This window comes from Pinus tabuliformis, chromosome J, assembly GCF_031772625.1.
Source record: "Pinus tabuliformis cultivar Carrire ecotype Pingquan chromosome J, CPIR1, whole genome shotgun sequence".
Lineage (NCBI taxonomy): Eukaryota > Viridiplantae > Streptophyta > Pinopsida > Pinales > Pinaceae > Pinus > Pinus tabuliformis.
Window position 1 is genome coordinate 31,890,278 of NC_142295.1, and position 24,392 is coordinate 31,914,669.

Sequence of the window (24,392 nt, forward strand, 5' to 3'; positions counted from 1 at the left end):
CTTGGTTTTTTCCCTTCCCAAAATTTGATAGTTCAACTTTCATATTCTCTTTTAAACCCTTCAACTTCCTTAAGTGTGTTGATCTTTCCCTTGCACTATCCTTATCATACTCGACTTGTCCGCTCTTCATAATGCTCATCCTGCACTCACTGTCGATCTCATGTTGACATCATCCACGCACTCCACTTTTTATTGTTGTGCTCTTACTTCCTATGTGCCAAAATTGTGATTGCACCATAATTAAGCACTTGTGCTTCTCCACCAGCGCTTCCCTTCGTTGGACACTTGCTTCTGTAGCCATTTCTTGTCACACACTTTTACTTTGAACTTAAAGGGATACCTTTACGTCATTAGTTGCAAAAGCTTGTCATGTCCTACAAATTGGGGTTCAAATATCAGTTTTGAGTCTCCTTCAACCTAGAAGATGACATGTACCTATCAATTCAAAAGAGTGAAAAATGTCCATTGAGATGCATGGAGAATACTACAATTCAGAACTGATAAGCCTTTTATAGATTGAAATTTAGTTCCTTACTGCTTTGTTTCTAGCAATAGTTTTAAATTCTTGAACAGACCCCATATTTACTTTCTTAGCCAGTGGCAAATTTGACAAACAATGTACTGCATGATTACATGTTCAACGAAGGAGGTATGCTGATATCGTTTAGTTGTGGTACTCTTATTGTGCCCATTATTATGTAGGGTATTTTATGCATGCTAATCAGATAATCATAAGGTTGGTTGTCAATTGTTCTTGAATTTTCCCATATCTGATTTAGAACAAGAAGAGATGGTAGGAAGATTGTAGTTCTAGTTTCCGTCTCCCTGCTTTCAGTCTGGATCAAGATGATGGCAAATATTGCTTCTGTATTGCAAATGGTCTCTGTTTTATTGTTGCATAAAGCACATTCTGTGTGTTGTCATAGTCCATACCTTCCCTTACTATTGTCAAACGACATAATCACAGAACACAATTTTACTTTTTTAATTTAGATATTACGTTCCCACGAGATGCAATCCAGCAGCTAACTTCTGTTTTTCCAAAGAAAATATCATGCTGCTAATGTTTCACTCTAACCTATCTCTTGGCATTTTCATGTTGTAAAAGACATTGATATTGGGCACAATATGCCAGCATTCCGATGTCTTTCCACATCTCTGTGTGCATGCTTAAAGCTAGGTTGCGCCTTTGCCCGCCTTTTCTTGCATAAGGCTCACCTCTATGCTTGATAAACATTTTTAGGGATTTGTATATTTCCTTCTACAAATGATTTTGTAATTTAATAGAGATCCCACTGGAAGTCTAATGATTACTTCTCATCCCAGATGGTTGGATGATTATTCTTACCTTTCAGTGAATTGTGAGGTCCAAAAGAAAATATTTTTGGACAAGTAATGTGTCTAGTCGTCTTCTGTGTTTAAGCAGATAATTAAACAAAATTGCACGATAGTGCATGTAAAAAAATCCAAAGAATTTTGGTTCTTCTGAATGCATACCGAATTATGTTTACTTTATTTCACTTCAACATTTAAGCTGAGACACTGGTTCCTAAATACAATGATTACTCTGGGTGCTAGGTGGGAGTCATCATCATTCCAAGATCATTTGTCATGGGTGAAGTTGACAAGCGAGGTCATGCAACTCTAATTATCCTTGTATCAGCATCCATCTGTATTCTTGTTACAGGATGTGTTTGCATTTTAATTTTGACAAGTGGAGTGTCAAAAGAAATGAAATTGCGAGCAGAATTGATAAGTCATCTTGATGCACGACGAAGAGCAGAAGCTTCAAGCAACTACAAAAGCCAATTTTTGGCAAATATGAGGTACTTATAACCATCTCAGTGATTATTATGAATTTGTATCCTAAATAATTGTAAGTCTACTTGCGGATATTCAAATGACCGAGTTTTTCTTCCAAATGGAGGCCATGTCGTTCAATCATTTGAATTAAAATGGACAAAATTTTCAATAGTTCGTTGTTATATTGGAATAAGGAGAATTGCACTGAAATCTTTGGGATAGTACTGCCCTGCAACCATAATCTAAGAGATCGATTTTGTATTTTGATCTATGGTCAGGTGGTAACAGCCCAAGCAAGTTTGTATTGAGGAATAACATGTACAATTGTTGCTCTTTATTGAAGGAAATCATTGTATTTTAAAACATTATATCTTCAACATGACTTCTAGTTATAGCATATATAACCATAGTAGCATATTGTACTGTAAAAACAGGATATTACAAAACTTGAAGTCTATTGCCATTTATTCTCTCCTCAGAATTCAACACGTTCCTCTCAATTAATTTTGATTGATTATATTTCAGACTTACTTTTTTCATTAGTAGGTCATATCTTCTCTGCCTCTTTGATTTATCTCATTCTTCAGTTGGATCTTGTTCATCTCATTTCTTGGACTTTCATATGCTCCTTTATATCTTCATGCATCTAAACAATATTGAAATCCATATTTTAGTAGGAAGTTGGAAGTTAATAATAGACGAGTCATGGTTATCAACTCATGAATTATAATTTATAGCTATTGGGAGCTCGGAGAAGAACCGGTGGGAGAGTGCTCAAGGTAAAGAGAGAAAAGAGAGACATGAGCGTTGGCTACTGTTCCAGAGATAATTTATCAGTTTAATGCCTTTTAACTTTAGCTTCTCAATCCATTTTTTTTTATCCATTTTATTTTAAGCCTCTGGTTTGCAGATTTCTCGGGGTATGTCTGTGTCATTTCTATACAAAGTGTTGGAGTCAGTATCTACCTAGAATCTACTTTTTCATATTTTATTTGAACGATGTGTAAATGTTTCTTTTGATATTGCAGTCACGAACTTCGAACACCTATGGCTGCTGTTATCGGGCTTTTGGACATCTTGCTATGTGATGAATATCTCACTACTGAGCAAATAGCAATAGTCTCACAAATTCGCCGTTGCTCTACAGCTTTACTTCGACTACTGAACAACATCTTAGACCTGAGCAAGGTATAAGCTTTAGCTTATTTCTATCATAGACTTTGATAAGACATTGTGGAAAGATAAGGACATTGGTTATAAAATTTTTAGTTCCAACTATAAACTGTTTAACACACACAGCGTGTACATAAAAATTACTTGCACTTTCGCATTTTACCTTTGAGAAGTTTAGTCAAATGATAGATCTATTTAAGGGAGGACATTTGCTTTACATGATTGCTTCAAATTTCATAGAAGTGTTCACTATGTTACGGACTCAAATAAATTGTTGTTTTTTGTACCTATAAAACTGGAAGTTTGATCCCTTATGCCATACTGTGCACTTCTTTATTTAGGAAATACATTTGCATGCAAATTAATTTTAATAATATATGAGAGATTTTCATTCTGGGACTCTTCTAGTTGTTTGAGCTACAATCCTTTAACCTTTCACACAAATATATGATTATAACTCTACAATGATTATTTGGCCATGGTGGCTTGCCAGGTCTGTGATTATTATAGCCTCCAATATGGTTCAATTACTACCAAGGGACATGCTTGTCCTTGTGCTCGCACTGTGGATGCATGCCAGCACATATAACAGTTGTTGGGGCCAGGTGCAATTCCTGGGAAATTTTGGCAGACTAGATACTGCCCACTTATGGCTTCTAAGTTGAAGGAAACAGAATGGAATGGTGCTAATGGTTTCCTCCATAATGCTAAATCTATGCACATTAGCTTCATCTGATAAGAGGAGGTTCAAAAAAGAAAATTTGGCCACAAGCACATTGCTTATATGAATTCCTAATGTCTGGTTTGATTTTGACATTTCTTTTCCTAGTCTTCAGAGCCTGTGACTAAGATGGAACTCTATGCTTTGTTCTGTTGCATGGAACGAGGTTGTCAGTGAGGAATGCTGTTGTTTTTATTTTTATTATTAAATAATGCACTTGGACAAAATTATGTAGGGTTCTTTGTGTACAATCTAATTACTCTCTGTCATGGTTGAGACTATTTCCTTTGCCGACCTCGAGAGTTGCGGGCTCTATGATATTCAAAGTATGCTCTGAAGGTTTAATATAATCCTTTATAATCATTTACTATTAAAAACAAGACAACTTGGGGAGTGAGAACTAAATCATTGACAAAAGGCTTGCATTGCACATTGGAACAACCTTTGGTAATGATTCTTTAATCTGTATTTTTCCAAGATTCCTTGATTAAGGTCAATTTATCTGTCAATTTCTCTTTTAAACATTGCAACAACATAGTCCTTTAATGATTTGGAGGAGAAGATTAGAATCTTTATTGAAGCTAAACAATTGGTGGAATAGATTGTGATTGCATGGATGCCCCAGAATGTTGATCAGGATACCATTCAAATAAAAATAGTTCTGCAAAATTCCGCGTCATGTTTGCTTTCAATGTGATTTTGCGGTACTTGAAGTTGTGTGTAAGAGTGTTTGCAGTAAATAATATTGCAGATAGGAATCTAGGATAGATGATAAAAGAGCAGAAACTTCCTCATCAATCCATTGCTTGTGGTATCATATTCCTTCTCTAGATGAAGACTTTTGGTCCAATTGTCAGAAAATCATTAAATTTTGGGGAGTTATTTGTACATCTCACATTATCTCCAGAAAATAAGGTTAATTAAATAATTTCTCTTGTTCATAATTCTCAAAAAATCCATAGGTAAAACATTATTTTCATTTATTTTCTGTTAGGAAACTTGTTCTAAGTTCTAACATATTCAACTTCTCTATTTGCACCGTACTACTGTCCTGATATGTAGCAAACAAACTGAAAATTGTTGCAAGTTCACTTCAATTTTTTCCTGTTTCTAATAGAATTTTAGACACATCCATTGGGTTTTATAAACATTGCACATATAACATAATATGAGATATGTTTGTGTGGGGTGTGTTGCCTCAAAATCTAGCAGGTCTTGTGAGATGGCTCACAAGACAAGACCTAGACCAAGGGACAACATTGAGGTGGAGGCCCACTATCACTACAACACATCACCTCCTGCTCTTTAGTGGGTTTTCACCACAAGGAAGGATTTTTAGTGTTAATCACCTAATAGGCATTCTAAGGCAATAGTTCAAAGGTGATGGATGGGATAAGCTCAAGAAGGGCACTCAGACTAAGGACAAGGCACAATCCAATGAGACAAGGAATAGCGTGCTCTTCAAGAGACCTATCAAAGGTACTTATAGCCTCGGGTTTGAGGAATAGGCAATAAGAAGGCTCACAAAGGCATATAAGACCAAGAAAAAGCTCATGAAAAATATATATGATCAATAGAAGGAGCCTCAAGCCTTCAACGAGCCCTAAGTTGAAGCCTTGATGCTTGGTTAGGTTTTCCTAAGGCAAAATTGCCAAGAGTTGTGACGTCATCCCTAGGGAGTCAATTCCAATTGTGAAAAAGGCTAGATTTTGATGCAATTAGGTTCAATTCACAAGGAAAACCTCAAAACAAGCCAATGTCTTTCCCCTAGTTGAATTTGACCCTATGTCCTAGCCCTAGTGGCTTGCCTTGAAGGGTCGAAAATGATAAAAAGAGAGAAAAATTAAATTGTGATATGGTTGGATCATCTATGTGGAAGCCTACTTCGTGGATGATAGAGTCTAAGGGACAACTAGTATGGAGATATCAAACCCTGGAAGGGAGTAAGGGAGGAAAAACCATAGTTTTTCAAAACCCTAATTATCGCTTTATGAGGGGATAAAATCAAGAGGAAATCTCTCTAGGAGGTCCTCAAGGGATGTCCAAGATTCTTTAATTAAAGCATACAATATTTCACAAAAATTTCATATAAAGATGTGCAATTAAATAAGAACATAGAAACCCTAGCAAAACTTATTGCATGCAAACACCATTAAAAGATGCTCACAAGATATGCATGGACAAATAATTCATTATCCCAAAGTGATGTCTCCACAACAAGAGCTAGTCTCCAATAACAAAACTATCCACAAAGATCACATCTTGACAAGAGTACAAGGCTAGAACAGTTAGGTCGAAATCGCTAAGGAGGCCGAAAATAGTCCACAAGTGATGATGAAATGAAAAGTGAGGTGACCTTTATTTATATGAGGTCTATCTCACTTAATTGTAGCCTAAGAATCCCCTAAAACAAGTTTGTTAACAAGTAAACCTTGGGTTATGTTGAATATGTACATGTCAACAGTCCAAGAAGCAGGGTATAGAGTAGCAAATATTTTTTTTTTAGTCATTGTCATCATTGTAATCCCAAATTTTGCAAGTTTATTAGAAAAGTGATTCTAGTATGACTATGATTGTTCTCAAAGGGTTTCACTCTAAGGAGTTTTTTGACCTCCCCAAATTATGTGTGTTTGTAAACATGGATAATTGGCAAAGTTTTTCTCCTAGATATACCCCAAAGCTAGGGTGGAGCTCATTGACAAGGTCTTAGGTGAGTCCTAGTGTTAATCGAGTCTATACATTTTTCATACTAGATCATGTGTTGATTTAGACTTAAACAGGAATGCAAAAAATTACAGAGATAACCATAACCACAAAGCTGCAGCGGAAATAACACTTCATTTCATTAATGTAAAATACTGAAATATGCTTAGAAATAGAAATGGAAATAAACCAGCTAGGGCGATGGTAGCTTATCTCTGAGAAGAGATGTGGCGGCTACATGCCTCTAAAGTGTGTTACAATGAGGCTCGAAGGCCTATTTATTGTTGAAAAACAATGGAAAACCATTCACATCCCAAAACCTAACCCTAGAAGATGAAACGCCAAATTGTGGGCCCTGTTTTGGGTAAGTTGGTACATCAACTTCCCGGGGTCGTAACTTTGGCACCCGATCTTCGTTTGACGCGTACAATAGCTCATTAGAAATATCTATTCGAGCACTACAACTTTGGGAAGAACAACATCGGTCCATGGACCCATGTTGCGCCCAGATTTCCCAAAAAACATCGTTTAGAGCCTCAAAATAGCTTCAGAAGTTCAGGACCTGAAAAACTGCTAAAAATAGTAAATTTTGCTACAATTACGGAAATTGAAAAACTGAAAGAGACAGTTGTGTGGGTCCAAGTGGGATAGGTGGGTGGCCACCAACATCCACCTGGATCATTCCTCCCCCCTTAGGAAGCAATGGCCCCCATTGCGTTAGAGTTCCTCCATGTGTTGAGCTTGGTCCCTGGTGAGCTGTTCTGCGATCTCTGATGTGTCTAGTAATGGTGGGAAGCATGGTCGAGGGTGTTCCACATTGAACACTCGGTGCAAGCAAAGGAATGGAGGAATGTTGTGCTCCAAAGCATTGTTTCCTACAGCCTTGGTAATGCTGTAAGGACCATGTTGGAGTGGTCTAAGCTTCTGATGGGCTCTTGTCAGGAATTCTTTCTGTAGATGCAACCAGACTTTGTCGTCCACCTGAAACTTGTGTGGTACCCCTGTGGGTGAGGAGAAGTTGTTCCTGTGTTCTTTCATGACCGTATCCCTTTGCTGTTGCTACTGCGTGGAGGAACCCTTCGCGGGGGTCATGGATGTGGCTATGATCTTCCCCTTACTTTTGGAGTGAGCCAAACAGAAAATGAATTTCCTAGTCTGGGAGATGAGGTTGTTGCATTTCTTAATAGTGATCAAAGAGGTGGCGGTAGGTGGGGCTACCTCCAGTATCTTGTATAATGAATTACCCAAAGAAATAATAACAGTGTGAGGCCTTGACTCATACACAGCATGTCGCCTCCACAAGTATGGCTGGCCTAATAATACATTGCAAACATCCAGAGGTATAACATCACACAATACCTCGTCTGTGAAGGGTTTGATACTGTAGGGAAGGCAACACTGCTGGCGAACTCCGAGATCTCGTCCTTGGTGAAGCCACCCGATATTGTACGGTTGCGGGTGTGGTGTAGTCGACAGGCCCAACCGCTTCACGACCTCTACTGAAATGATGTTCTTTTGGCTGCCACTATCGACAATGAATTGCAGCGGCGAACCCTTCACCCACATGTGTGAGTGGAGAAGACGCTCCCCCTCCTCTGGATCTTCGGGCTCATTCTTCTAGATCTTGGCAGTGGCAACAGTGGCGCTGGGCTCCGCATCAATGATCTGTTTCCCTTTTCCATTCCCCTTGTCGGGTTCTGACTCAGGATCGTAACATGCATCTGATTCGAAAACCTTCACTTCAGCTACCAGTGACTGCTTGGTCTGACACTCACTTGTGTTGTGAGTGGGGCTCTTATGGAACTCACATCACTTTCCTGTGTCCTTCATCGACTTCATGGTGTTGTTCTTTTCTTGTGGCTTCGACAGGTTGTCTTTGGTCACCCCACCTTGGCTTTGTCCTCTGGTCTTTGGATTCGCAGATCCAAAGTCTCGCTTCTTCTGTTTGAACTTTTGCTCGATTTTTATAGCGTATCGGTACGTCGTGCCGAGCGAGGAGATGTTTAGGAACTCCATCTCTTCCTGGATGTATCTGTGTAGGCAGCCGCGGTATTTGAGTACCAGATGCAGCTCAGAATCTTTGATACCCAACTGTGTGCGAAGGGGATGAAAAATGTTGGTGAACTCTGGCAAATCTTGGTCCTTTCCTTGCCGCAGCATGGTCCACTTTATGTATTTGCCCTCATAGCTTTTGACAGGGTAATACTGCTCCTTAATGGCATCTCGGAATGAATTTCAAGTGGGTACGACTGAGAACAGTGAGCTCATACTTTCATCCTTCTGCTCGCAGCAGGTTTCCCACCAGTCCTTGACGCGGGGGTTGCTTTGAGAAGAGCGAAAATAATCTTTTCCTGACTGGAAAAATCATGAACAGAAAAATACCCATCTAGCAGATTTAACCATTTATCTACAGCATCTGCGTCTATCAGACCCTCGAAGATGGGGATTTCAAAATTAACTTGTACCCTAAAGGGTGTGGCGTTTCCAGAGTAGTTGTTGGAAGTCGATGCATCGCCTTTGGGTAGCCGCTAAAGGATTTGGGGAAAGTTGTCCATCATCGCGTTCCTTTGTCACTCGAGGGCTTCTTCGAGCAAGATTTTGATAGGATCTCCTACCCCCTCATCTTTCTTCTCATCCGCCATGGGAGGCCATTGGGATTTGTGAGGCTGGTCTTGCAAAGGTTCAACCAGTTCAAGCCCTAACTCCTTATATCCCGACCTCGTTGGGGACATGCATTGAAAAACAAAGAAAAAGCGGACTTCTCTGATACCACTGATCCGGATTTAAACAGGAACGCAACAAATTACAGAGATAACCATAACCACAAAGCTGCAATGGAAATAATACTTGATTTCATTAATGTAAAATACTGAAATATGCTTACAAACAAAAATGGAAATAAACCAGCTAGGGCAATGGTAGCTTATCTCTGAGAAGAGATGTGGCATCTACATGCCTCTGAACTGTGTTACAATGAGGCTTGAAGGCCTATTTATTGTTGAGAAACAATGGAAAACCCTTCACATCCCAAAACCTAACCCTAGAAGATGAAACGCCAAATTGTGGCCCTCGTTTTGGGTAAGTTGGTACATCAACTTCCCGGGGTCGTAACTTTGGCACCTAATCTTTGTTTGACGCGTACAATAGCTCGTTAGAAAGATCTAGCCGAGCACTACAACTTTGGGAAGAGCAACATCGATCCGTGGACCCATGTTGCTCCCAAATTTCCCAAAAAACGTTGTTTAGGGCCTCAAAATGGCTTTGGAAGTTTAGGACCCAAAAAACTGCTAAAAATAGTAAATTGTGCTACAATTACGGAAACTGAAAAACTGAAAAAGACAGTTGTGGGGGTCCAAGTGGGATAGGTGGGTGGCCACCAACATCCACCTGGATCATGTGTCTTGTCACAAAATTTGGTTGAGTCTTAAGTGGTCTATGTCTTGTTGAAATTTCTAATTCTGACATGTTAGAAATTCCTACTGCATTATCTGGTTTGATTTCTCCTAGTTGTTTATTCCATTAACAAGTTATTTATGAATATAAACACTGAAATAAACACAAATGCAACCTTAACTCATATACAGATCAACAATTGAAGTAAATGAGACAAACACACAAGGGACAGTTATTTTTGGACAATCTTCCCCAAAAAAATCCAATGTGGGAAAACCGGTGCAACAGATATGAGGGTTTTATTATTATGCAATTTCTGAATACAACTAAGGTGCTAGAAATGGCTCACCCAACAGAGAATGTCCTTGATAGTAGTACCTCTCCTCGGAGACAGATATTCTAGTTGATCAATCACTGGATGAACGATCCCACAACAACTATGGCAGCTCCTTAGCTGGATAGCGAAAGCTACTCCAAGTTTCTCTACTGCTTTGTGTCACTTTGTAGGGATTGCGTCACCCTTCCCAGCTCACCAGCAGTCAGTGTGCCCCACGAAAAATCTCCAGGCGCTGCCTCTTGGCCTTGCGTTAGCTCTGCTAGCCTCTGTGCAACTACTGAAGCCTCTGCGTTAGCCTCTTGGCTCTTTGCATTAGTTCTCAAACCCTCTACGTCACTCACGCTAGCCTCTTCAGCCTCTGTGTAGCCCCCAGCTGCTTCTGCGTCAGCCTCTCCAGGCTTTGCGCTGTCTCTCTGGCACTATCTTTGCCTATTCTTGGCCTCGTACCGAACTGCCCCTCGCTGCAACAGATCAATAGCTCGATTCTCTCAACAAAACCCCGCTCCAGAAATTCGAACTGACTGATCAATTTGGTGTGTATCCAACTGACCCTCAATCCTCCTCTTATACTTTTCCTGTTGAGTCTTCAACAGCCGAGATTAAGTCCCTAATCAACGACTAAGATTAGATTTGGCTTGATCCATGTCATTTAGAACATTCTCACCCAATTTTATATTAATACCCATTAATATTTTAATTTTCCTAAGTTTAGACTGAGGAACCCCATTAAAAATATTAATTATTTTAATATCTCTCCAAGGTGGAATTTCCCCAAACCATTTCTGGGTCTTGGAGATCCTATGCACCTTAGCCTCTCCACCAATTTTCATGGCTAGAGCACATCCGATGCTACCGCAAAATCAATACTCCTTGTTAGCAAGGAATGTGCTCTAGTAATGCTCTATTACTGAAACATCACACTGATCCTTCGCATCGATACCTGTGATGATTCTTGGCCTGCTGCCTCACATCAAATGCATTGTTATTTCTTGTATTGCTGCCCATGACACTGCCACTGCAACTGCCACATCTGTGCTGCAACTCCCTCTCAATATGTTGCCCCTAACACTGCCATTGCTAACTACTGCACTACAAGTCAGTTACCGAGAAGTAGGTAACTGACTTCTTCCAAATACTGACATCCTAGTTAGTCTGGAGGCCACTTGAAATTGAAGCTGCCTCTACTACTATCCTGTGCTCCCTCTACTGCCATTGCGCTGCTGCATACAACTCTATGTTTCTCGCACTGCTGCACCCTCCACTACACTGCCTCAGATTTCTGCACCCAAGCACTGCCTTGCTGCTCCACCCGACATCTGTCATTCTGCTACTGTCGTTAAGGGCTCCCGTAGCTGGATATGATCCAAGAGTTTGGGCACCTCAAGGATCTTGCCCCTAGTTTATAGTCTTCCTGACTACAACTCGATGTCTCCCCACCTCTTCTCTAGAGGTGCATGAGCACTCATGGCACAGTGGTCATCAGTCTCGACTTCTTTCTCCGCCTTAGTTGGAGCTGCCTTAGAATCGGAAGCCTCTCCCTTGTTTTTCTTCCTGGGACACTGGGATGCATAATGTCCCAGCTCCCCACAATGGAAGCACTTCACCTTGGAAATATCCTTCTTCTTGTTCTTCCCTTGCTGTCCCACAGATGCTAGAACCGCATCCTCCTCCACCTCTTTCTTGATTTGACTTCCCTTGCCACTACTCCTCGCCTTGGTCAACCTCTTGATCTCTTCTTGGCGAAGAGCTGCCCACATCTCCTCCCAACTTGAAAGAGTATCCCTGCCCAAAATACTTTGGACAAATGCCTCCCACTCCTCGGAGACTGCATTTAGGGCAGTCCTAACCATAAATTATGGATCTGGTGTAGACCCCACGGAAGGACGTTGGTTGCAAATCTCTTGCAACTTGAGAAGGAATGGATCTATCTGGTCTCCCTTTTGCATCTGATACGATCGCAACTGATTTTCCAATAGCATCTTCTGCTGCACAGAAGTGCCCTGATACAAGGTCGTCAAAGTATCCCACATCTCCTTTGCTGTGTTCTTTTCAACAATATGTGGTATGACATGATCTTTGACCTTGTCTAGGATCATGCACTTCACGCTCGCCATTGCATCATCAGACTTCTCATTCTCAGCTCAGTCGACCGGGATAGCCACAACTCTCAAGGCAAAGTCCTTGATGCAATGTCGATCCAGGACTGCCAAGATCCTGGCCTTCCAGATGACAAAGTTGGAAGTTTCGTCCAACTTGTCCTGATCCCTTAGTCCTTTCGTTGCCATTTCAGCTCCTCTTCTGGACTCCCTTTGAGATTCAACTTCCTTCCTGGAAATCTCCCTCTAAATCCTGATTTTCCTCCCGGAAATCCTCTCGCCAAATGTCGAACCGCTCCTCTCCAATCCTCCTTGCAACTGCAACTCAGATCTAGATTTCTTGGTTAGAAATCCGTCAAGGTAGCGACTCCCTCTACCTTGGTTTTGTCCCCTTAGGTACTGTTCTGCACCGACAGAAATAGCACCGCACCAGCTTCTCAATCACAATCTGCCCACAACTCCCCAAGCCCGACAACTGAAGAAACTGAGCCTTTCAAGCTCTGCGCAATCTCGGCAATGGCAGAATCTGCTTCTCCTCACCACAACGTCAATCCTTCCTGGCTGAGAAAGATGATTGGGCACTATGTAGGTCTAATATGCCCCTCTCTGCCTCTACACTGACCCTCCTCTTGGCTCGAAATGATGACGCAGGTCCTCTGCGTCACTTCTTCTCTGCTTTTTCTCTGGAACAATGCTTTCTCTCGGGACAGCTGCTACTACTACAAATTCTTCAGATTACTGCTGGTGCCTTCAGTTCCCCTGTGATCTGCAATGCTTTGATACCATGTTGAAATTTCTAAGTCTGACACGTTATAAATCCCTACTGCATTATCTGGTTTAATTTCTCCTACTTGTTTATTCCATTAACAAGTTATTTATGAATGTAAATATTGAAATAAACACAATTGCAGCCTTAACTCATATACAGATCAACAACTAAAATAACTGAGACAAACACACAAGGGACATCGTTATTTTTGGACAATCGTCCCCGGAAAAACCTAATGTGGGAAAACTGGTGCAGCAGATATGAAGGTTTTATTATTATGCAGTTTTTGAATACAACTAGGGTGCCAGAAATGGCTCACCCAACAGAGAATGTCCTCGGGAGTAGTGCCCCTCCTCGGAGACAAATATTTCGACTGATCAATCACTGGATGAACGATCCTACAACAACAAGACAGCTCCTTAGCTGGACAACGAAAGATGCCCCAAGATTCTCTGCTGCCCTGTGTCACCCTTCCCAACTCACCATCACAAAGCTTGCCCCACGAAAAATCTCCTGGCGCTGCCTCTTGGCCTTGTGTTAGCTCTGCTATAGCATCTGCGTAGCTACTGAAGCCTTTGCGTCAACCCCTTGGCTCTCTACGTCAGATCTTAGACCCTCTTCGTCACTCACGCTGGCCTCTTCAGCCTCTATGTAGCTCCTAGTTGCCACTGCGTCAGCCTCTCTAGGCTCTGCACTATCTCTCTGGCACTATCTCTGCCTCTCTGCTATGTATTCTCAGCCTCATGCCGAACTGCCCCTTGCTGCAATAGATCACTAGCTCGATTCTCTCAGCAAAACCCCACTCTAGAAAATCGAACTAATTGATCAATTTGGTGTGTCTCCAACTAACCCTCAAGCCTCCTCTTATACTCTTCTTGTTGAGTCTTCAACGACCGACATTAAGTCCCTAATCAACGGCTAATATTAGATTTGGCTTGATCCATGTCATTTAGAACATTCTCACTCAGTTTTATATTAATACCCATTAATATTTTAATTTTCCTAATTTTAGACTTAGGAACCTCATTAAAGATATTAATTATTTTAATATCTCTCCAATCGAGTGGAATTTCCCCAAACCATTTCTGGGTCTTGGAGATATTATGTGCCTTAGCCTCTCCACCAATTTTCATGGCTAGAGCACATTCGATGCCCCCCACAAATCAACATTTTTATGTGTATTTCCGCTTCTAAGGGTTGAGTTATTATTTTGATGTAAAAGTGTGTTTAGAAATATTTTTGGTGAATGGTGCCTCATAATTAGAACACCATTACCAAACTATTTTTTAGATACACTTAGAGGGTAGAAAAATAATTAATCCCCTCTTGAGTCTTTTTAAATTTTAATTTATGACAAAAATAAAAATTAAATTAGCCAGAAATTATCCAAAAAAGAAAATGAAGGGAAAATTAATTACCCTCGAAGTGTAAAATGCATCAAAAAATTATATGAGGCTATTTTCAAAGAAAAAATTCAAGTCAAAGATAAAATGCCTCATTTTCAAGGCAGAAGGACCCAGTCCAAAAATTAGTTGAGGCAGAGAAGACTATTTTCCTAGCAAATTGATTTTTTTGGGCCAAGTAGATAATTATCTTGCACAAGTAACGGCAATTCTAGTTTTTGGAGGTCTTCTATGGTCCAAAAGTCAAAGTTTGACCCCTCTAGTGTGAAAATTCCGAAAACCGGAATCCTATTGCAACAACTGATATTATTTCTCCTAATTGTTAATTAATTAACAATTTATCTGCTACAACAAATATCGAAATAAATACACTGCAACCTTCACAAATAAAATTTTGCGGAAAAATAAAATGCTGGAAGCTAAGAAATGCTAGCACACACACATAAAATAACACAATTTGTTTTGGACAAAAGTCCCTGGTAAAACCCAACTTTGGAAAACTGGTGCAGCAACTGAGGGTTTTATTATTATGCAGCAATGAAAAATTCTGAGTACAACTGGATGCCAAAATCTGGAAATCCTACAGAGAAAAATACTGGCAAAAATCTAGTGAGGAATTTCTCTCACCGCATAGACAATCTCCCGGTACAACTTGCCTTCAGAAACTCGACCCTCTAATCCTGTGCATTGCTCTGCATAGCCTGCTGGACGTCAAGCCTCTGACTAGTCTTTGATGAAGTCGTTCTACCTTCTGTTGGCTCGAAAGATGCTTCTCCGACTCTCTGGGACTCCTTCCTGGCCTCTGGAATTGAAGACATCTCTCCCTCAGCAAATCGAACTTGCCTTTAGAAGTTGATGCGTTGCCCCTGCGTCAGCCTCTCTGTGGCTCTTTTGCCTCTCTACAAATGCACTTGCTAGATTTGGAATGCCTCCTCCAGCCTCACTGTCTCTGCCCCTCACTCATTGCTTCGATCTCTTGCTCTCTCCGACAACTGATTGCTTTTACTTCGGAAATCGATTTGCCAAGAAATCGAATTGCTCAAGTGTCTCAAGTGAATTCTCCATCACCACATCAACCTCCTCTTATAATACTTTGTTGGAGCACCAACGACCAACATTAAAACATAATCGATGGCTAGGATTGTCTCTGGATCAATCCGTGTGAATTACTAGATCATTCTTGCCTTGAATTAATTAATATTGTTTAATTAACCTGTTTTCCTAAGTTTAGACTTAGGAAACATTAAAAAAATGGTTAATAATTTAATTAAGTCACTTCTCGGAACAATTTCTGGGTTTTGGATATTTCATGTATTCTAGCCTCTCCACCAAATTTCAAGGCTAGAACACATGTGATGCTACAAAAACTACCACTCCCTCTTAGCGAGGAATGTGTTCTAGTCAATGTGGAAAAAATCTACAAAAAATCGGGATTAAATCCTAAAATTGTGATTTTTTCAACAAAATGATTTTATCCTCTGATTTTTGCAGACTTTTTCAGAAACGAAAAAATCGCGATTTATTCGTTATATGCCCGATTTTATCGGGAGTCTATTGAAAAAGTCGGCCATCTCTGATAAATATGGGATATGACAGTAGTGTTTAAGGGCTATCATATAGTGATTTGGTAAGCAAAATTACTATGAGTTGCCACTACTGTTAGAGTTGTTATACAATGAATTTGATGAGGCAAATTTGTTGTGAGGAGGCTGAACAATAAGGGTTTTTGACAACCAGTATTTAGTGTCTTGGAAGGGCCAAATCATTGTGAGTTAATGATATACTTTGATGTTGATTGTACAGTGATTTGGTGGTCAAATCCACTTGAGAAGTAGATCTGGTTAGGGTTGAGTATATTGTGTATTTTGGAGCAGCAAATACTCAGTGAGCAATTGATGCAAATGAGGCAAAGGACCTGCCAGGTGTCAAGGACAAAAAATGTAGAAAGGGTTGATCTAGATGGGCTACTTCAACAAGTAAGCTATATGTTTGTTCTTGTCTATTTCTCGTTGGTTAGATTGCAAATCTGATGTTGTAGACTACAAGCCCTTGTGGATACTCTAGATGTTAAAAAAAATAAAAATAAATGAATATTTTTTTTGTTTTTTTAATTTTGCTGACTTTTTCAAAAATCTCCTGACTTTAACGAGTTTTTCAACTTTTGGATCCTTGCCGATTTAATCCCGACTTCGACTTTTTCCACATTGGTTCTAGTGCTGCACTCCATGCCACAACACACTGTCTCTGGATCATCTCCTGTCACACTACTGATGTCTTCCCATACTGCCCACCAACCACTGCGCAACTGTGATATACGTTGCATCTGTGCTACTGTTGACACTGCCATACTGTTGCCAACACTGAAAATCCCTCTCAGTTGTTGCTGCTGCAAGCCTGCAACTGCAACATCTGTAACTGAAAAGCATCCAAAATACTGAATCAACTATGTTCAGTATGATGCATCTGTCTCTTGAGTCTCTAACTGCTACTAGCCTCTACTGTAACTGAAGAATCTGCGCTGCTGCTGACTCTGCATTGCGCTCTTCAGCGTTTGACTGCCACTAGTCTGCAACTATGACTCTAAAACTGACTACATCAACTACGACTGATCCATCTTGCTACTGAATAATGTGGGTCCCTCTAGTAAGGTATTGCTCCATGAGGTGGACTCCTCAAGGACCCTGTCCAATTTTTGTAGGTCTCTAGGGCTACAACACGAAATCTCCCCACCTCACTCCTGGAGGTATATCAACGAACATAGCGAAGTCTTCCTCCAGCCTCGAGGAAATCCTATTGATCTTAGCTGAAGTTGCCTGTTGGTCTTGCTTCTCCTCCTTGCCCTTGTTCTTGAAAGGACATTGGGTACTATAGTGGCCAAACTTGCCACACCTGAAGGACTTGACCTTTGACAGGTCCTTATTCTTCTTTCTCTGCTCCCCCTGCCTTTTATTGGGACCCTTTGATGCGAGGGCCACATTCTCCTCCTCCTTTACCTGCTTCGATCCGCTGCTACTGCCACTGATGGAGCTCTTTAATAGAGCTTGTCTCAACTCCTCCTGCTGCAAATCGGCCCACATTCTATCCCAGTCTGGTAGGCTATCTCTACCCAATATGCTTTGGTAAAAGACCTATCACTCCTCTAAAACGCTGTTGAGTGCCAATCAAACTAGCTCCGTGGGTTGAGGCGCTGCCCCAACAACTGACAACTGGTCTCAGACCTCCTAAATCCTTGTAAGGAATGGGTCTATTCCTTACCCTTTCTACATGCAGATGAGTCTCAACTTCTCCTCTAGGTACATCTTCCACTGCTCGGAAGTACCCTGGTATAGTGTGGAGAGAGCATCCCACATTTGCTTGGCAGTATCTTTGCCAGCTATATGTGAAACAACATGATCCCGGACTCCATCTAGGATCAACTGTTTTGCCCTTGCTGTCTCCTTCTTGTACTCTTTTTGCTGATTTGCATCTCGAGGAACCGCCACCACTGCATCAATATAGGCTTTCAGGCCATATCCATCTAGAAGGAAGGACATCCTTGCATTCCAGATGACGCAGTTGGAAGCTCCATCCAACCTATCCTGATCTCGAAGCCCAGCAGTGGCCATCTCAATGAACTGTTGAAACTTCCTCTTTCCTTCTGCTTGGCTAGTGCTCTGCTACTCGCACTCCCTTCTGGAGTGAGAAGTTCTACTCACAACTATTGCTGATCTGCAAGGAAATAACGAACTTCTTGAGACTAGAAGTTCCCTAAGGAAAAGTTTCCCTCTGTGTGTGCTCTTCTCTCTTCCACCTCGACGTAGGCTTTGTTGTAGCGTCCATCTAGAGATATGCTCAACGAAAAATCTAAGCTGCTCCCCCTGCCTCTGGAATCACTTGATCTGGAAGGATTGATTTTTTTCCCTTCTCTCATAGAAATCGATCTTCCTCAAGCAACTCGGCCTCTTGGCAAAAGACTACACTGCCTTGGGGAATTTCAGCTTGTTGCCCACACTAAGCATCAGAATTCCTTCTTATTGCCTCTGAGATCTTCGACTGATCAACCACGCTCTGATACCATGTGAAAATTTTGAAAACCAAAATCCTATTGCAGCAACTGATATTATTTCTCCTAATTCTTAATTAATTAACAATTTATCTGTTACAACAAATAGTGAAATAAATACACTGCAACCTTCACAAATAAAATTTTGTGGAAAAATAAAACTCCGGAAGCTGAGAAATGCTAGCACACACACATAAAATAACACATTTAATTGCTGGACAAAAGTCCCTGGAAAAACCCAACTTGGGAAAATTGTTGCCGCAACTGAGGAATTTATTATTATGCGGTAGTGAGAAATTCTGAGTACATTTGGATGCCGAAATATGGCAATCCTACAAAGAAAAATACTGGCAAAAAATCTAGTGAGAAATTTTCCTCACCCCACAGGCAATCTCCTGTCACAACTTGCCTTCAGAAACTCAACCCTCTGACCCTCTTTGTTAGCCTCTGCGTTGCTCTGCGCGTCCTACTGGACGTCATGCCTCTGAATGGTCTCTGATGAAGTCGTTCTACCTTCTGTTGGCTGGAAAGATGCTTCTCCGGCTCTCTAGGACTCCTTCCCGACCTTTGGAACTGAAGACGTCTCTCCCTCTCAGCAAATCGAACTTGCCTCTAGAAGTTGTTGCACTGCCCTTGCGTCAGCCTCTCTGTGGCTCTTCTACCTCAATGCAAATGTAGTCACTGGATTTGGAATGCCTCCTCAAGCCTCACTGTCCTTGCCCCTTACTCATTGCTTTGGTCTCTAGCTCTCTCCGACAACTGACTGCTACTACTCTGGAAATCATTTGCCAAGAAATAGAACTGCTCAAGTGATTTCTCCATCACCACATCGACCTCCTGTTATAATCCTCTGTTGGAGCACCAATGACCAAGATTAAAACATAATCGATGGCTAGGATCATTCCTGAATCGGTCCATGTGAGTTTCTAGATCATTCTTGCCTTGACTTAATTAATATTGATTAATTAACTTGTTTTCCTAAGTCTAGACTTAGGAAACATTAAAAAATGGTTAATAATCTAATTAAGTCACTTTTAGGCGGAATTTTTAGAAACAATTTATGGCTTTTGGAGATCTCATGTATTCTAGCCTCTCACCAAATTTCAAGGCTAGAACACATCCAATGCTACAAAAACTAACATCCAGCACAATCAACAAGGAAGGTCGAAATTTTTTGGAGATTTGTGCCAGCCAATCAAAGAATCAAATTTTTTCTTCTAGGATCAACCCATGGATCGATGCTACTAGCCATTATTTCCACTTGGAGGGGTTATTCCCTCTCATTTTTCTAAATAAGGAAGCTCTCAAGTTGCTCATTGTATCTTGATCTCACCAGACTGAATTTTTTTGTACTAAGCTAAGCTATGCTAGAATTTTTGCATTAATAAAAAGACTTTGGGGTTTCAATTCAAGGTGTCTCTTGCTTAATGATTCATGGTATTGTGAAAAATTCTAAACTGTAATTCTACTGCAGCAACTGATTTATTTCACCTACTTATTCTACACAATAAGTTATTTACGAAATCCCTTCAGCAAATATTAAAATAAATTCTACTGCAATTATCACAATAATTACACGGAGAAAATACATGCACAAGAACCAATCACATCAACTTAGTTGTTTTTGGACAATTGTCCCCGGAAAAACTGGTGCAACAGATGAGGGTTTTATTAATCTTCAGCAACAATCACTTTTACAAGGAATGATTTTACAGAGAACTGAAAGAAAACACTTGAGACTTTCCCTTTGAAGCTTTTTGACACTTTGGAGACCATTCTCCCACTCTTGCGTCACCTCTGCATCACTTTGCGTGGCTCAACGTGGCTTTGAGTGGCTTTGCGTCCCTTTGCGTCAGCCTGCGTGAGGGTTAAGTCTCTCCTTCAGACTGCGTCTCTCTCTGCGCTCTCTCATTGTCCCTGCGCCACATCCTCCTCAGTCATTGACTACTGCTGATGCCCTCTTGTACCTCCACCCTGCAACTCTCCCTCTGAAATCAATCTCCTTCACTTGAGAATCGATTTTCCTTGAGATACTGAGTATTTGCCAGTGTATGTCCAAATGATCCTCGAGTCTTCTCTTATACTTTTCTTGTTGATGAATTAATGGTTGAGATTAAGTCTCTAATCAATGGCTAAGATTAAAACAGACTTGATCCTCGTCTTTTAGAAGCTTCTCAGCCTTATCTTTATTAATACCCATTAATATTTTTATTTTCCTAAGTTTAGACGTAGGAACTCATTAAAAATATTAATTATTTTAATAACTCCTCATTCAGGTGGAATTTCTCAAAATGATTTTTGGGTCTTGGAGATCTCATGTGCCTTAGCCACTCCTTCAAATTTCAAGGCTAGAGCACATCCGATGCTACCAAAAATCAACACTCTCTCTTAGCGAGGAATGTGCTCTAGCAATGCTTCATCATAGAAACATCACATTGATCTTCCGCATCGGTATCTATGTTGATGCTTGACCCGCTGCCTCACATCCCCTGCACTGTTGCTTCCTGTAGTGCTGCCTATGACTTTGCCACTGCCACTGCTACATCTGTATTGCAACTCCCTCTCAACATGTTGCTTCATGTTGCCCATAGCACTGCCACTGCTAACTACTGCACTGCAACTCCCAACTCTTATCCATTTCTACTACTGAAATGGATTCTTCATCATCCCCATATTCTCCTTGAAATAAACAAACTTTGTTCTTCCTAGAGCCTTGGTGAGGATGTCTGCCACCTGTTCTCTTATAGGAGTGTGCCTCAACTATATTGCTCCTTGTTGAACATAATCTCTAACAAAGTGACACCTGATATCAATGTGTTTCGACCAATCATGAAATACAGGATTCTCAGAGAGCTTGATGCAACTCTGATTATCACACAAAATCCTGGTCGCTTCCATCTTCTCTTGAATAGACACACAGGCAATTTCCTAAGCCATATGTCTTCGCACGAAGCTGTGCTAGCTGCCATATATTCTTCTTTAGCTGAGCTTAGAGCCACAGATTTCTTTTTCCTACTACACCAGGAGGTCATTCCTGATCCAATGTTGAAACAGTACCTAGTTGTACTTTTCCAATCCACTGAACTTCCATCCCAATCTGCATCAGTGAACCCACTCAACCAGATGTCATTGCCTTAGGTGTACAATAGTCCATGCTCGATTGTTCCTTGTATATACCTGAGAACATGTTTGGTTGCTGCCTAGTGCGCTCTCTTGGGTTCCACCATGAACTGATTGAGGTTGTTGACAACGTAACAAATGTCTGGCCTGGTATTGATCAGATACATCAGGGACCCTATAAGTTGCCTATACAAGGTGGGATCAACGTCTTTATCTTCTGATGCATCAATCTTCTTCCAGTTGGTGATCATTGGAGTAGCCATAGGTCTACAATCTTGCATCCTGAATCTCTTCAAGATCTCTGTAGCATATGTCCCTTATCCAAGGAAGATCCCATCCTTCTGCTGCCAAACTTCCAACCCTAGGAAATAATGCATCTGTCCAAAATTCTTCATGTCTAATTCTGTGGCTAGGTTCTTCTTGTAGTCTTTGATGAGCCTGGATGATCCTGTCAGGAAAATATCATCCACATATAACACTAGGATTAGAGACTCATTCTCTACAACAAGATAGTAGAGATTAGGGTCCGCGTCACTCTTGACGAACCCCATCTTCTGCAAGTAGCCACCAATTCGACCGTACCATGCTCTAGTTGTCTGTTTAAGCCCATACAAGGCTTTCTTTAATCTGCATACATGAGATTTCTTCTCATGTGTTTCAAAACCCTCTGGCTGTTCAATGTATACTTCTTCTTCTATTACCCCGCTCAAGAATGTCGTCTTCACATCCATTTGATGAATCTCCCACCCCATCTATGTTGCAAGAGATATCACGGTTCTAATAGAAGTATACCTGGCTATTGGGGCGAAGGTTTCTTCGTAGTCTATCCCTTCCTTCTGAGCATACCCCTTAGACACAAACCTGGCTTTGTATTTCTCCACACTGCCGTTTGCAGCATATTTGACCTTGTAGATCCATCTTGAACCTACCACTGACCTATCTTGTGGCCTAGGTACCACTTTCTAGACATCATTGACCATTATAGAATTGTACTCCTCCACCAAAGCGTCTACCCATACTTGATGCTGAACGGCCTCCTAAAAACTAGAAGGTTCCCCAACCTGAGCTACGAGGGCCTGGTATCTGTCAGGTTGTCTTCGCTCCCTTTTATTATTCCCGGGTGCACTAATGAAGTCCTCTGCATCCCGTAGAATCTGTCAGAGGTTCTGGCTTGTTCTTCCATTGGTAGTGGGCACATCTATCAGCTCTTCCTCTTCTCGAGATTCCTCCTGTTCTGATGCGTTGTCTTTAGGAGAATTTCTGGTATTAGTTTCTATTGGTCGAAGTGGTTGGACCAATGGATCGTCTTTTGACTACTCCTCAGAAGGCATTTCTCGGGATTTCCTAAAACCTCTGTCCTCCATGAACTTTACATCCCGTTGAACTACTACCTTCATACTCCCTAGAAGATAGACTCTATATGCCTTAGCATTCTCGCTATATCCCACAAGATATCCTTTCTCAGCAGTTTGATCTAATTTCTTTCTCTTTTCTTCAGGTACACGACAATAAGCTAAACTCCCAAATATCTTGAAATGACTGACTTTAGGTGTCTTCCTGATGAAGACCTTTTCTAGAGTGATTTTTCCCAATGCCCTGTGTGGAGTTCTATTCTGGACATAAACTGCTATGCTGCATGCTTCTACCATAGGAATTTGGGCATGTCCTGATCATACAACATTGCCCTAGCTGCTTCCACAATAGTCCTATTTTTCCTTTCTGCTACCCCATTCTGCTCCGGATTGTAGGGAGCTATCCACTCTATTTTGATGCCTTTCTTAGCGCAAAAATCGGTGAAGTCCTTGTCAACATACTCTCCACCATTGTCTAAGCTCAACAATTTTATCTTCTTTCTTGTCAGCTTCTCCACTAGAGCCTTAAAATCTTTGAATCGACCAAAAACCTCATCCTTGGTTATCAGAAAGTAGATCCAAGTGTTTCTTGAATGGTCATCGATGAAGGTGATGAAGTATTCAACACCACTAAGAGCTTTTGTGGACATCGGTCCGCAGATGTCTGACTATATCAATCCTATCACACTCTTAGCTGTGTTGTTACTTCTGGAAAGCACTGCTTTGACATACTTGCCCAGAGCGCACCCTCTGCATACATCATCTCGTTTGGTACTTAGTTTTGGAACTCCTGATACTGTTTTCCTAAGAATTCTCAGAGCCCCATGGTGTAAGTGTCCCATCCTCCTGTGCCATAGTTCATTCAAATCTTTGTCTCCATTGTTGCCTATCAGTGTCATTGGTGATTCTAGTTGTAATCTGTACAGGCTGTTACTTCTGATTCCAATCCGGGCCTTTCTTTTCCAACTCGGGTGTTTGACATATACTTTCTCCTTAATGAAGAAAACATCATAGCCCTTGTTTTGAAGTTGAGATACAGAGAGTAAGTTCATCCCCAATCCTGGCACATGCAGCACATTGGTTGCTCAAAGCTGCTCTTCTCCTTCGGTTTGAAAGACTACAATACCTCTTCCTACTGGGGTACGCTTTGCCTTATTTCCCATGGTGATCTGAAAATTCATTCTTTCTTCGTGATAATCTGAAAAACATTCTAGAATTCCTGTCACATGCCAGGAAGCTCCACTGTCTATATACCAGACCTCAGAGGAGGCAAAGCTTGCTAGGCAAACGAGTTCTTCTTCCAATCTGGAAGCTAACATAGAATAATCGTGATCTATGTCCCTTGTGCATTCTTCTGGAAATCTGCGTGAGTCCCTTTGAGTTGATGCCTCTGCATCATGCTCTTGACCCATAGTCAATTCTTCTCTCCTGTTGCTGGATCTCTCCTTTGATACCATGTAAAAATTTCTAAACTGAAATT

The 24,392-nt window shown here is 41.0% G+C and overlaps 1 protein-coding gene across 2 annotated transcripts in view; it reads left to right on the forward strand.

Moving 5' to 3' along the window:
• LOC149225302 (histidine kinase 1-like) overlaps positions 1–24,392 on the forward strand; it is a 493,646-nt gene that overhangs the window by 194,565 nt on the left and 274,689 nt on the right. For both annotated transcript variants that reach the window (XM_089377050.1, XM_089377051.1), the window contains exons 4-5: positions 1,579–1,826; positions 2,832–2,991. In XM_089377050.1, the coding sequence (XP_089233176.1) occupies positions 1,579–1,826; positions 2,832–2,991 (408 nt within the window). The remainder of the gene's footprint in view (positions 1–1,578; positions 1,827–2,831; positions 2,992–24,392) is intronic.